Raw genomic sequence first — 15,476 nt, 5'->3', positions numbered from 1 at the left:
GTATATAATGATTACACCCTTTTAGGGAAAAATTATATTATAAGTGGTCCAGTGCTCCTGTCCCTAACTCACCCTGCGATCTGGTGCGTGTGCTGGATGTTGATAGCACAATATGCCACCGATCTGTGATGTTAGCCGGATCGATGTAAACTCGTGGCAAGCCTCAGGTCACCGGAGGTGAATTAACAGCTGTTGAAAGGATCGCGGCTGAAGCTTGGTGCAGGGACGGTCTGTGCTTGATGTTATTGCACAGTATGATGTACTGCTGCGGTCCCGTTTGTCCGGATTGATGTTTGCCGCATGTAGCGGGAGCCAGAAGTGGCCGGAGGTTTGCCGGAAGCTTGCGCCGACCGCTGTGGGGTTTGTAGATGGGCTTGTGCAGGAGCAAACTGGAAGCTCTTCTGGTCTCCAACGCGTTTCGTGCGTCCTGCACACTTTTTCAAGGAACCTTGTGTTGTGTGTTAGCAATATAATAGGAACCTTAGAAGTGTGTATATTGTATTAGCCCAGAGAATACAAAGACACGGCTCCCCCCTGCTACCCGGCGTGAGCACAGAACGAGCAGCGGGAGGTGGAGAGCGGTGTCAGCACCAAACTGACAGCCGGCTCCCAGACCCTCCGTGAGTCTGTCTGTGCCTGCGCTCAAACGCCTGGTATATAGGCAGCCACAGGACTGCAACCCTATAACATATGCCAGCTGACATAAGCAGGCCCGGCGACAGGGGGGGTCAAGGGGTACAAGTGTGACTGGCCCCGGCAAACTGAAGGGCCCCAGAGCCTGGCCGCAGCCGGGGCCCGTCTGTAAGCTGTATTACCTTTCATGCAGCCCATCTAGTTTGTGTGCCACCACCTGTCTGTGGACGCTGAATCTCAGCGCCGCAGTGACCATGCAGCAGGGGGACACTGCAGCGGGAGCAGTCCGGGAGGGGGGGGTTACAGGTTGTTGTCCCCCACAGGACTCGAGACGCAGCACCCGGAGCGTGGCACACAGAGGTTGCTGCGTCTCGGGTCCTGTTTGTGTCTGTGTTCAGACCGCGCCGCCCGCAGCCGCTCAGCAATCCTAACCTGAGTCGGCTGCCTGGCGTGACGGTGTCCCATCTGCCCTGTGCATGGATGGCAGGGGGACAACAACCTGTAACCCCTCCCCCCTCGTGGACTGCTCCCGCTGCATTGTCCCCGTGCTGTGTGGTCACCGCGGCGCCGCTGACTGCGATCAGGCACTACTGTACAGAGCCACCCCACGCATTGCTGGTGGTCTCCAGCTATTTCGAGGAAAGGAAGCAAGGGTTGGAGAACATTGCGCTCTGCTCTCCCGAGTCCTCCCTTCAGTGATCAAAACAGAAGCAGCTGAAGTGAGTAGCGGTGAGTGAGCACTACAGGGGGCATTATGAATAGAAGTTGCACTACCAGGGGGCATTATGAATAGAAGCGACACTACCAGGGGGCATTAAGGAAAAATGAGGCACTACAGGGGTCTCTATTGATAAAAGCAGCACTACAGGGAAAATTAAGGAAATAAGCGGCACTACAGAGAACACTATAGCAGCACGGTATGTTTCCCCCTGGTAACGAGCATGTGAATCTTGACATCAAGCTAGAAACCCCTTACAATGAGCATGTAACTACTGGCAGGCAAAAAGCATGTAGGCAAGCGTGGTGCGTGGCATAATATGTTATTGGCATTAGAGCATGTGGTATAATATGTAATGGGCTTTATAGTGTATGGCATTATGTGTAAAGGGCATTACAGTGTGGGGCATATCCAATAGGCATTACGTGTGCGGTATAATGTGTAACAGGCATTATAGTGTGCAGAATAATGTGTAATGGACATTATGGATTACAGTGTGTGGTGTAATGGGCATTACGCCGCATGGTATAGTGTGTAATACCCCTTTTAGACCAAAACGCCGGGTCGCACCCGGCTTTTTGGACCCTGGTTGAAGCCGGGTGCGACCCGGCGTTTAGGGGCATTTACACCGGACGGGCTTAAATGCCCGCACCCCCCTCCCCCCCCTTCCCGGCGCTTGAAGATGACAGCGCGATGTCATCTTCAAGCGCCAATTGACGCCACCGTACCCGGAACGCTGCTGGGGGCAGCCCAGCACTAAGGTAAGCTGCTAGGCTGCCCCCAGTCCCCGCGCGCACCCCCCGCCATTGGACAGGAGGTGAATGGATGCCGCACACAGGCATCCGTTCACCTCCCTCCCCCGCCGCCGCTGCTGTCTGCAGGGTATAGCAGACAGCAGCGCCGGCTGTCAGTGTCAGACTGACAATCCGTCCAACCTGCGGACGCTACGGTCCGCAGGTTGGACGTTCCCCATTCATGTAAATGGGAGCCGGGTCATCCGACCCGGCGTTCCCATTTACACCGCCCTCTACCCAGGTCCTAGCCGTGTTCTACCCAGGTCAGGACCTGGGTAGAAGTCCCGTGTAAAGGGACACGGCGTTAGGGATTTACACCACCGAAGATCCGGGTCTGACCCGCCGCTGACCCGGATTTTTCGGCGGTGTAAAAGGGGTATTATAGGCATTACTATTAAACAGTTTATATTGATATAAGTAGCCTGACACTGTTTGGGAGGTTTACTGGGTCACCGTGTGGGCCTACATGGTTTTATGCCACTGCGAGGCCTTCAGCCAACCAATTTAAGCATGGCAGCGACCATTCCTGTGGTATCCAATGTCTGGAGGTCATGCCTTTTTTGCTCTGTGACAAATTATGGGGGGGATTTTTAACTGTTCGCACTGGGAGCCAAATTGTCGAGAAACAGCCCTGATGGATGGCCTTTTTGTGCACCCCATGTCATCTGCTCCTGTGCCCTGCCTTCTCGCCACAGCAGGAGTTATGGGACGTTCGGAGAAGAGAATTGAAGTTTACAGTAAGTAACATTGCTGGTCATAGGTCGCCAAGTTTATTGGGGTTGCCTTCAAAGAAGAATCAGATATAGCATGGGTTCAAAACAAAGCTTAGCATTGTGATTTACCACAGACAATGCTGCTGAAACAAAGGGCCCTGGATTCTCAAAGTATAGGTGGGGAGGTGGGGCGGGCGGGGGGGCCCCAGATATATCAGTGTACAGGGCCCCAAGATTTCTGTTGCCAGCCCTGGACATAAGCCATATAATACAGCAGAACTTAAACAGTGTGGCGAGGATAAACCCCGCATCAGCTAGAAAGCAGTAATATTACAATCTGAGGGACAGTGCGGCAATTGAAGCCGCCGATCACAGGGGAGACTAGGTAGCGCGGGGAGAGTGACTATAGAGGGCAGGGGCGGATTGGGAATTAAAACCAGCCCGGGAAATATCTTGATGCAGCCCTAATGTAGGGGCGTGGCACAAATTTTTGGGGGTGTGACCTAGCTATATGGGGGTGTGGCCTATTTAAAAAGGCCACTCCCCATTTTCGCCGCTGTGGGGGGCATGGCTAGTGGCTCTCTGAGCAGCTGGCTATGTCCTCAGGCTGCAGAATAGGCGCATGGGAGGGGGGATGCAGGGTGGCGTAGAATGCTGGGAGGGGAGATGCAGGGTGGCTGAGGACGAAGGGAGGGAGGACGTACGCAGGGTGGCATAGGATAGGACGCAGATTGTGAGGGGGGAACGCAGAGTGACATAGGATGCAGGGAGGGGAGTTGCAAAGTGGTGGAGGATGCTGGAAGGGGAGACGCAGAGTGGCGTTGGTTGCATGGTGGCAGAGGATACAGGGAGGGGGGACGCAGGGTGGCGTAGGGTGACAGAGGGGAGACGCAGAGTGGCATAAGATGTGGGGAGGCGGAGGATTCAGGTAGGGAGAGGGGAAGCAGGGTGGCGTATATGTATATGTATGTATATATATATATATATATATATATATATATATATATATATATGGTATTTGGTGCTGGACAAACAGCGGCACTCCACAGGATTGTGTTTAATAAGGCCGTTTCGGGGCCATAAACGGAACCCCTTCTTCAAGGTGTATAAACAGTACAGTAAAGTAAGATCCTACCTTAAATACCGGAGGAATGTATGTGCCTCTCCGTCCGTGCAGGGAACCAGCCTGGGCATCTGTCGTCATGTCCGGCACTGCGGTGTGCGAGGAGGCGGGTTGTCATGGGAACAGGACGCTGCTGTAGGTTGAATAGGCTGAGGACGCGCTGTTCCGTGCATGGGCTCGAGGCTGTGGAAACAAAAAGAAGTTATAATTATACAGTGTTGTGCAAGTAACAGCTAAATAAAGTGAACACAGTGCAATGGGTGATATAAAGATGAAAATAAGGGACATAGCTACAGATGAAGTGCTCATGCATGTAATAGGGTTATCTAGTCGTAAGTGGGCTATCTGATGATGAGGGACAGTCCAGTGTACAAGCTGTATCTGGGGGGGCACTGCTGAGGGGAAACTAATATGACATAAAACGTCACTCGTCCATGAATCAAACTAAATGCTGGGATCTAGATAAACAGGTTCAGTGGGAGTCTGTCATTGAGACCATGGGGTTTGCTGCACCCCAAATTAAATATCCATCTAGTCTCTCTCCGCAACAGAGCTCTAGCTCTGTCACCTACCCGCTTGTTGATGGGTTCATGGTCGATTACCATGTGTCAGAGGTCAGAAAGTTTGTGTCCCTTTTCACTGAAGTGCCTCGCCACGGGTTGGTCCGAGGCTTTGCCGTCTATGGCCGCCTTTATGGCCGACCGGTGTTGGGCCATTCTTTCGCGTATAGTGCAGGTGGTCTTGCCTACATAGAGGAGGTGGCAGGGGCATGTGATGACATATATTGCATACGTGGAGAGGCAGTTTAGTACATATTTGCATATTTGATGGGTGCTTACAATGTTAAATGCACCCCCACTAGCAACGCAAACCCGAAGTGCAAACCCGAAGCATGGCGAGCAAAGCGAGCCCACGAGTGGTGGCAGTACATGTCCTCCGACCTTTTCATACCCCCACTATCCACATCGGCGTGGAGTTGATGTTAGATAGTGTGGCGAGCGCAGCGAGCCACCGAGCCCAAATCGTGGCAAACCCTGCTAGGGGATGCGTATTACTTTACATGTATTCCGCCACGCTTCGGGCTCGGTGGCTCGCTGCGCTTGCCACACTATCTGACATCAACTCCACGCCGACGTGGATAGTGGGGGTATGAAAAGGTCGGAGGACGTGTACCGCCGCCGCTTGCCATGCTTCGGGTTGGCGTTGATCCTGGGGGTTGTGTTAACAATGGGGGGCCATTTAACATTGTAAGGACCCACCAGGGTGCTTGTACAATAAAAAATCATATACCATTGCATCGTATGCCATTGTATGGCATACGATGCGATATTTTATTGTACAATATCACGTCGCATTGCATACCATATTAACTGTTATGGTATACGATGCGATGGGCACCGTGCTAGGAAACAAGTACCAAGACTTCTAATAAATTATAAATTACCTGCTTGTTGCCAAGGGGGTTAATGTCCGTTGCCAAGGGTGTTAATGTCCATTGCCAAGGTGGTTAATGTCCATTGCCAGGGGTTATTGCTTGTTGTCAAGGGGAGTTAATGTCTGTTGCCAGGGGTTCTTGCTCGTGGCCAAGGGGGGGTTAATGTCCTTTGCCAGGGGTTCTTACTCGTTGCCAAGGGGTAAATATGCATTGCCAGGGGTTATTGCTTGTTGCCAACCGGTTCATATTTGTTCCCAGGGGTTAATGCTCATTGCCAAGGGGGGTTAATGTCCATTGCCAGGGTTTCTTGCTTGTTGCCAAGGGGGAGTTAATGTCCATTGCCAGGGGTTCTTGCTCATTGCCAAGGGGCTAATATGTGTTTCCAAGGGGTTATTGGATGTAGCCAAGGGGTTAATGCTCGTTGCCAAGGGGGGTTTATTTCCGTTGCCAGGGGTTCCAGCTCGTTGCCAAGGGGTTAATATGTGCCCGGCCACCTGCCCCTCAGCTGCTGCTGCCCCTGCCTTCCCCTGCGCAGAGAGAGACAGATGCTAGAAGTCATTTTTCACTTCCAGCGTCTCTAACAGGTAGCACAGCCCGGCAGCATTACCAGGAAGTGCAGGGCCAGAGCTGTGCTTCCTGTCAGACGCTAGAGGTGAACTATGACTTCTAGCGTCTGTCTCTCCATGTGCAGGGGAAGGAAAGACAGGGGGAGGCAGGGGCAGCCGTAGCTAACGGGCTGGTGGCCGGACACATGGGCTGCCAGCCGGACACATGGGCTACCGGTGCGGCAGCTATTGAAGTGAGGTGGGGACTCGGAGCGAAAGCCAATCCGGCACTGCTGGCGGCCGGAATGACCTGTGGCTGTGAGTTCTCTGAAACAGTTCTCTGAAACTGTCTGCGGTATGGGGGCGGCCATTTTATCGTGGTCCGTCTGCATAGAATTATTAATTGAATCCAGGAGGGGAGCCGGGACGCGCAGACAGGTAAGCCTGCGGCGATGGGTGGGGGCGGGGGGGGGGGGGCACCGGCGGCCGGGGTGAGGAGGCCGGCGGGTAGGGGGGAGGCGCCCCCCATTAACGGCGGGGGGTGCCCCAAACAAAGCTACGCCACTGATATGACATTACTGTCAAATTAATTGTTTTGTTTACTAATCAACAATCAACAGTCTTTGAAACATTACTGTAAACATTACTGTAAACCGCGGGCAGCTCATCGCTCAGTACAAAATATATGTGGTGCACATACTTTTTGTACTGCCTACTGATCACATCGCATGCAAGTCACATGCTAAATGCATGCGTTGCGATGCGATCCAGCCCATAACAGGTGTGATCATCGCACCATGTATGGGCACCTTTACAGGTTATCCAGTACTTACTAAATATATTGTTTTTAAATATTTAAACCCACCTATTATATACAATACTAAGGGACAGATGTACTAAGCCTAGGAAAGAGAGGAAGCAGAGAGAGAGATAAAGTCCTGTCATTTTTGAAACACATGGCAGTTGGGAGCTAATTGACTGGTACTTTATCTCTACCCACTTTATCACTCTTAAAAGGTTAGTACATCTCCCCCTAAGTAACTTACTTTTAACTATTAATAAGTAGCTTTGAAAAAATACTTTAATCAATAAAAAGTCTTACTAAGTGACTAAGGGGACAATGTACTAAGGGCACCAAACAAAAAGGACAGACACAATCCTGTGCATATCGCTTCTCTGTATATACTAGGACAGGGGTTCTGAAACTATTTGCTCTGGGACCCCGTCAGACAATAAATATTATTACAGGACCCCAGCAAGTTACCACAGAATGGCCGCCACGTGTGTGGACAGTGAAGTGAAGTGACCGCTATTTTGATAGGGAGGCAGTGGGTAATGAGGGGATGGAAAAGGGGGTAGGGTGATAGAAGAGGGAAGCAGAGGGTGTTTACTTAATGAGTTATCCCCTGTCCCCCCTCAACAAACACATTAGTCTGATGGTCAGCAAAATGTAGTCGTGACCCCATGCAGGTGGTCGGGACCCACTTTGGGGTCAGGACCCACAGTTTGAGAACCGCTGCACTAGGTGTGTACTAGCATGGCGCCCACGATAATTATTCGCCCAATTTTTGATCGCATCGCATGCCATAAACCCGATGGCATGCGATGCGATTTTGCCCCATATACGATGTAAAATTGTATAAGCACCCTAATGGGTGCTTACAATGTTAAATGCACCCCCCACTATAAACGTGAACCCGAAGCGTGGCGAGCGCAGCGAGCCCGCGTGGGGCGGCGGTACGCGTCCTCCGACCTTTTCATACCCCCACTATCCACGTCGGCATGGAGTTGATTTTATATAGTGTGGCGAGCGCAGCGAGCCACCGAGCCCGAAGCGTGGCGAGCGCAGCGAGCCCTGTGTGGGGACGCGTATACCTGTGAAGTTATGCGCGTCCGCTCGCCACGCTTCGGGCTCGGTGTCTCGCTGCGCTCCCCAAACTATATAAAATCAACTCCACGCCAACGTGGATAGTGGGGGTATGAAAAGGTCGGAGGACGCGTACCGCCGCCCCTCGCGGGCTCGCAGAGCTCGCCACGCTTCGGGTTCACGTTTATAGTGGGGGGTGGCGTGGGGGTGCATTTTACATTGTAATCACCCATTAGGGTGCATTTAACATTGTAAGCACCCATTAGGGTGCTTATACAATTTTTAATAGCATCTCATCGCATTATATGGCATTGTATGCCATATACAAAGTCATACAATTTTAAAATTGTATGACATAGTACAACATCGCACCATCGTATGCCTTATGGTGTGCGATGCGATGGGCGCCGTGATAATACACAAGTACCGATTTAACTGTCTTCAGCATAGTTGCATGAAAAGCAGTCTAGAATATTACCTTGCCATCAGCTTACCACTAGCTGTCACCTCTAGTGCCAGCTGTATCACCTCTAGCTTCCTTTTTCTGCTTCTCCTCACAGTGGAAGCAGGAAGTGAAGTGCCATTAGGTGACAAATTGTACAGTTGTCAATAAAGTTTTGACAAAAAATATCTTATGGTTCCAACTGCAGGTCGGGAGAGAGGTGAGTGGGAGGTTCCACACATTCCAGTCAGGACTCTGAGGGGGTGAATTAGTGTTCACTCTCCTCAGTGGGGGAATTTGTGCTGCACATTGGGTTAGCTGCCTCCTGCTACACAGTGTTACCAGGCGATGCAGGAATGGCTTTATCTCTATGGTGAGGGGAGTATTAGTATGTGGACCATTCATTTGAAACAATATTTTACCGCCATACTTGCACCCCTGAGTGTAAGCGTCATTACGGTGTGGGGTATAGTGTAAGTGGCATTACAGTGTGTGGCGTATAGTGTAAGGTGCAATACGGTGTGTGGCGTATAGTGTAAGGTGCAGTACGGTGTGTGGCGTATAGTGTAAGGTGCAGTATGGTGTGTGGCGTATAGTGTAAGGTGCAGTACGGTGTGTGGCGTATAGTGTAAGGTGCAGTACGGTGTGTGGCGTATAGTGTAAGTGGCATTACAGTGTGTGGCGTATAGTGTAAGGTGCAATACGGTGTGTGGCGTATAGTGTATGGTGCATTACGGTGTGTGGCGTATAGTGTAAGTGGCATTATGGTGTGTGGCGTATAGTGTAAGCGTCATTATGGTGTGTGGCGTATAGTGTAAGTGGCATTACGGCGTGTGGCGTATAGTGTAAGTGGCATTATGGTGTGTGGCGTATAGTGTAAGCGTCATTATGTTGTGTGGCGTATAGTGTAAGTGGCATTACTGTGTATGGTGTATAGTGTAAGTGGCATTACGGTGTGTGGCTTATAGTGTAAGTGGCATTATGGTGTGTGGCGTATAGTGTAAGTGGCATTACGGTGAGTGGCGTATAGTGTAAGTGGCATTATGGTGTGTGGCGTATAGTGTAAGCGTCATTATGGTGTGTGGCGTATAGTGTAAGTGGTATTATGGTGTGTGGCGTATAGTGTAAGTGGCATTACGGTGTGTGGCGTATAGTGTAAGTGGCATTATGTTGTGTGGCGTATAGTGTAAGTGGCATTATGGTGTGTGGCGTATAGTGTAAGTGGCATTATGGTGTATGGTGTATAGTGTAAGTGGCATTACGGTGTGTGGCGTATAGTGTAAGTGGCATTATGGTGTGTGGCGTATAGTGTAAGCGTCATTATGGTGTGTGGTGTATAGTGTAAGTGGCATTACGGTGTGTGGTGTATAGTTAAGTGTCATTACGGTGTGTGGCGTATAGTGTAAGAGTCATTACGGTGTGTGACGTATAGTGCAAGCGTCATTATGGTGTGTGGTGTTTAGTGTGTCATTATGGTGTGTGGCGTATAGTGTAAGCGGCATTATGGTGTGTGGCGTATAGTGTAAGCGTCATTATGGTGTGTGGTGTATAGTGTAAGTGGCATTACGGCGTGTGGCGTATAGTGTAAGTGGCATTACGGTGTATGGTGTATAGTGTAAGCGGCATTATGGTGTGTGGCGTATAGTGTAAGCGTCATTATGGTGTGTGGTGTATAGTGTAAGTGGCATTACGGCGTGTGGCGTATAGTGTAAGTGGCATTATGGTGTGTGGCGTATAGTGTAAGCGGCATTATGGTGTGTGGCGTATAGTGTAAGCGTCATTATGGTGTGTGGTGTATAGTGTAAGTGGCATTATGGTGTGTGGCGTATAGTGTAAGTGTCATTACGGTGTGTGGCGTATAGTGTAAGTGGCATTATGGTGTGTGGTGTTTAGTGTGTCATTATGGTGTGTGGCGTATAGTGTAAGCGGCATTATGGTGTGTGGCGTATAGTGTAAGCGTCATTATGGTGTGTGGTGTATAGTGTAAGTGGCATTACGGTGTGTGGTGTATAGTTAAGTGTCATTATGGTGTGTGGCGTATAGTGTAAGTGGCATTACAGTGTGTGATGTATAGCGTAAAGCTGGGTACACATATATACAATCCCTGTTTTCTTGCGAGCGTTCGTTCGACCATACACGGGACCGACCACCGTAGTGTAAGGGGCATTATGGTGTGTGGTGTATAGTGTAAGTGGCATTACGGAGTGTGGTTTATAGTGTAAGTGGCATTTTGGTGTGTTGGGGATAGTGCAAGTGGCATTACAGTGTGTGGAGTATAGTGTAATCGTCATTACAGTGTGTTGTGTTTAGTGTGTCATTATGGTGTGTGTGGCGTTTAGTGTGTCATTACAGTGTGGCATTTAGTGTGTCATTATGGTGTGTGTGGCGTTTAGTGTGTCATTACAGTGTGTGGCGTTTAGTGTGTCATTACGGTGTGTGGCGTTTACTGTGTCATTACGGTGTGTGGCGTATAGTGTAAGTGGCATTACAGTGTGTGGTGTATAGCGTAAAGCTGGGTACACATATATACAATCCCTGTTTTCTTGCGAGCGTTCGTTCGACCATACACGGGACCGACCATCCACAAACACCTGCCGATACGCGCGTACACACCTGTACAATTTTACTTGTGACGTCTGATCTACTCCCGTACAAACAGTTGCAAGAAAATTATTGTACCACCATACACACTCTCTCGATTTGGGCTATTGACATGTCATATATAAACAAAATTATCATAATGGGCTGGGTTAAGGGCATACTTATAGCAAACCACTATATACGCATCTAAATTAGTCAGCTGGCAGGGTGACTACGGCAAACTGCTATATAGACGGGGTACGCGTCTAAATTAGTCAGCCGGCAGGGTGACTACGGCAAACTGCTATATAGACTGGGTACGCGTCTAAATTAGTCACCCGGCATTATGGTGTGTGGCTTACACTATTACGGTGTTGGGTATAGTGTAAGTGGCATTATGGTGTGTGGCGTATAGTGAAAGTGGCATTATGGTGTTGGGTATAGTGTAGGTGGCATTATGGTGTGTGGTATATAGTGTAAGTTGCATTACGGAGTGTGGAGTATAATGTTAGTGGCATTATGGTTAGGGTTACCACCTTTGTGTTAAGAGATTCCCGGACAGTGGCCCGGCCCTTGACACACCCACAGCCCACCCACTGACCTGCCCCCAGCCCCACCCCTTGACCCGTCTTATGTTGTTGGTTTTTTAATCTTTGCTTCAATTTCATTCTTGATTTTGCACACCATAATGCCAATTACATGGTACATCACACACACTAATGCCCATTTCACGTTATGCCACAAACTGTGATGCCCATTACATGTTACGCAATACACTGCAATGCCCATTACATGTTATGCCAGGACTCAAGAAATTTTCTTCTAAAAGAGGGAGAACATGGGCAGTGCACGCCAAATGCGCGCTCCTAAAATTTTCAACATAATGCTGATTACACGTCACACCCATTACATAGTATACCACATGCTATAATGCCCATTACATGTTGGGGGAAATTTACTAAAATGGAAAATCGTAAAATTCGGATTAGTATTTTGACTACGACTGCATACGGCTGTTTCAGCCATATGCAAAGTCGTGTTCCGGAGGATAATTTACAAAGCAGTCATATACAACTGCTTTGTAACCCTGTAATACATTCGTATTAGCGGCACATATATATGGCCGCTAATACGAATTAATTATTAAAAAAAATAAACTGCGTGGGATCCTCCCCACAGCCATAACCAGCACTAGGCTGACAGAGCCTGGGGCCGGTAATAAAAAATCAGGAAACCCGGCAAATAGGGGTTCCCTGATTTTTTTAAACCAGCCCCAGGATCCAGGTCCGGGGCTGGTTCCCAAAATACGGGGGACAAAATGACTAGGGGTCCCCCGTATTTTAAGAACCAGCCCCAGGCCAAACCAGCCAGCAGGGTAATGCCACAGCCGGGGGGAGACTTTTTATACAAGTCCCCCCGGTCAGCCTGGCCAGGGGCCCTGGGGGAGTGGGGACCCCCCCAATGAAGGGGTCCCCCCCCTCCAGGACTTACCTGACCAGGCTGAAGCCTGGTGCTGTCCCCGATGCCCCTGTGCGGTGGGCATCGGGCTGATGGAATGGTGTAAAAAAAAATAGAATAAAAACTATTGTCTTTTACTGTGGAACTATGAGTCCCAGCAAGCCTCCCCCGCAAGCTGGGACTTGGAGAACCACAAGTCCCAGCCTGCGGGGCATTAAAGGGCCCGCTGGAACTTGTAGTTCCACAGTAAAAGAAATAGTACAATAAACACACTGACACACGTGAAAAATAAAAGTTTAATACATCCACAGTCCACACATACTGATACTTACCTATCTTGAGCCCGTAGGTAGCCCTGGTCCCGATGTCCTGGTCTGTGTCGGCGTCTGTATCCATGTCGGCATCCCTGTCGGCGATGGCGTCGGCGTCCGGAGTGCGGCTCTCAGCTGTTCGCTTGGTTCGCGTGTCGGTTTGTTATTTTGCAAAGATCCCTTCCCTGGACTACGTCGCCCTGGGACAGGTGAGTATAGTTTCCTTCCACAGCTTCCACCATGGATTTCGTCGGACTCCGGATGCCGACGCCATCGCCGACAGGGATGCCGACATGGATACAGACGCCGACACAGACCAGGACATCAGGACCAGGGCTACCTACGGGCTCAAGATAGGTAAGTATCAGTATGTGTGGGCTGTGGATGTATTAAACTTTTATTTTTCACGTGTGTCAGTGTGTTTATTGTACTACAGGGTTGCCGACCCTCCCGAAATTTCCGGGAGTCTCCCGAAAATCGGGGCTCCCTCCCGGCCCCCCGGAAGGGTGGGCAACCCTCCCGGATTCAGGGGGGACCCCCCCTGTCCCCCGGATCGCGGCATTAAAATGCCGCAATCCTCGGGTCTCAGAGGAGGGGGCGGAGCTAAAATGACACAATCGCGTCATTTTAGCCCCGCCCCCTCCACGGAGATCACTGAATTTGCTGGTTAAACAACATGGGGGCGGGGCTTAGTGATGTCACGCTTAAGCCCCGGCCCCTGGGTGGCTACTGAATGTCTCCTCTCCGGGCTTCTCCCAGAGAGGAGAAAAAGAAAGTCGGCAACCCTGTTGTACTATTTTTTTTACTGTGGAACTACAAGACCCAGCGGGTCCTTTAATGCCCCGCAGGCTGGGACTTGTGGTTCTCCAAGTCCCAGCTTGCGGGGGAGGCTTGCTGGAACTCATAGTTCCACAGTAAAAGACAATAGTTTTTATTCTATTTCTTTACACTATTCCATCAGCCTGATGCCCACCGCACAGGGGCATCGGGGACAGCACCAGGCTTCAGCCTGGTCAGGTAAGTCCTGGAGGGGGGAGACCCCTTCATTGGGGAGGGGGTCCCCACTCCCCCAGGGCCCCTGGCCAGGCTGACCGATCAGAGGGCTGAATGCTTTGGCCGGGGGGACTTGTATAAAAAGTCTCCCCCAGGCTGTGGATAATACGGCTGCTAATTGGTGTAAAACACCCACGCAAATACGACAGGAAAATAGACCTTGCTTTCCCTGTCGTATTTGCTTTAAGCCTGCACGGATCAGTCAGATCCATGCAGGCTTCAGTGTAAAAAAAAATAGAAAAATAAATATAAAAAAAAAAAATCGGTTACACAGTATTAAAAATAGTAAAATAAAACACACTGACACACATTTAAAATAAAACTTTAATACATCCAAAGCCCTTACATACTGATACTTACCTATCTTCTTCCCGTAGGTAGCCCTGGTCCTGATTTCCTGGTCCTGTGTCGTCTTCTGCATCCATGTCGACGTCGCTGACCATGTCGTCCTCGCTGTCGGCGTCCGGTGTCCAATGAAATCCATGTGGGAACCTATGGAAGGAAACCATACTCACCTGTCCCATGGCGACCTTATATCATAAGTGTCCCCCGGCTGTGACATTACCCTGCTGGCTGGTTTGGCCTGGGGCTGGTTCTTAAAATACGGGGGACCCCTAGTCATTTTGTCCCCCGTATTTTGGGATCCAGCCCCGGACCTGGAGCCTGGGGCTAGTTGTTAAAAATCGGGGAACCCCTATTTGTCGGGTTCCCTGATTTTTAATTACCGGCCCGGCTCTTTCAGCCTGGTGCTGGTTTCAGCTGTGGGGGGGACCCCACGCTGTTTTTTTTAAAATTTATTTAATTTTTCTATTTTTTTTTTACACACTGCAGCCTGCACGGATCTGACTGATCCGTGCAGACTGCCTGTACGAATTCGTATTAGCGGCCGTATTTATGGCCAGCTAATACGAATTCCTACGACATCGGAGGGTTACAAAGCAGTCGTATATGACTGCTTTGTACATTCCCCTCCGGAACACGACTTTGCATACGACTGAAACAGTCGTATGCAGTCGTAGGGGAAATACCAATACGAAAAACTAGGTTTTTCATATTGGTAAATTTCCCCCTAAATGTCAAAAATAAGTGTATTTCTGGATACAAATACACCTATTTTTTTTTTTCAAATTTCCTTTAGTAAATTTCCCCCTGTGCGTCAAAATATTTCACCATAATGGCGATTACACGTCACACACCCATTACATAGTATACCACATGCCTTAATGCCCATTACATGTTTGCCACACACCCTGCCCTCACCCCATTCTGCAGGAGACCCACACACCCTGCCCTCACCCCATTCTGCAGGAGACCCACACACACTGCCCTCACCCCATTCTGCAGGACACCCACACACACACTACCCTCACCCCATTACTACAGGACACCCGCACACACTGCCCTCACCCCATTCTGCAGGACAAACGCACACGCCACCCTCACCCCTTTCTGCAAGACATCCGTAAACACTGCCCTTACCCCATTCCGCAGGACACCCATATACTGCTTTACCTGTATTGTGTAGGGCAGTGCACCATTAAACATCAAATCTATGAGATCCCCAATTATTGGCACCTCATACCCAGCAGCACCTCCATAACCCCAGTAGTAATCACCTATGTCTCTGGATGTCTGCTGCTGGTCCATCACCTCCATCATCATCAGCTGCTACATGCCCGGACTCTCCTGCACTTAGCCCAGTTTACAGGCATCGGCCAATAATATCTCTCCGTGCTTACAGCGCGCTCTCGGCCATCTCGGTGGCGTGCGCTGTTGCATTCTGGGCGCCCGCAGAAGCAGGTGA

At 50.0% G+C, this 15,476-nt stretch overlaps 1 protein-coding gene across 1 annotated transcript in view; it reads right to left on the bottom strand.

The window, feature by feature from the left end:
• The window catches only part of SLC37A3 (solute carrier family 37 member 3), a 50,278-nt gene extending 44,336 nt beyond the window's left edge, over positions 1-5,942 (bottom strand). The window contains exons 1-2 of the mRNA XM_083181225.1: positions 5,426-5,942; positions 3,994-4,164 (exon numbers count right to left, since the gene is read on the bottom strand). Coding sequence (XP_083037351.1) covers positions 3,994-4,052 — 59 coding nt within the window. The 5' untranslated portion in view covers positions 4,053-4,164; positions 5,426-5,942. The remainder of the gene's footprint in view (positions 1-3,993; positions 4,165-5,425) is intronic.
• Positions 5,943-15,476: the final 9,534 nt, after the last annotated feature.

Source organism: Crinia signifera, chromosome 4 (genome assembly GCF_055691185.1).
Source record: "Crinia signifera chromosome 4, ASM5569118v1, whole genome shotgun sequence".
In the NCBI taxonomy this organism is placed as follows: Eukaryota; Metazoa; Chordata; class Amphibia; order Anura; family Myobatrachidae; genus Crinia; species Crinia signifera.
This window is presented reverse-complemented; position numbering and strand designations above follow the sequence as displayed.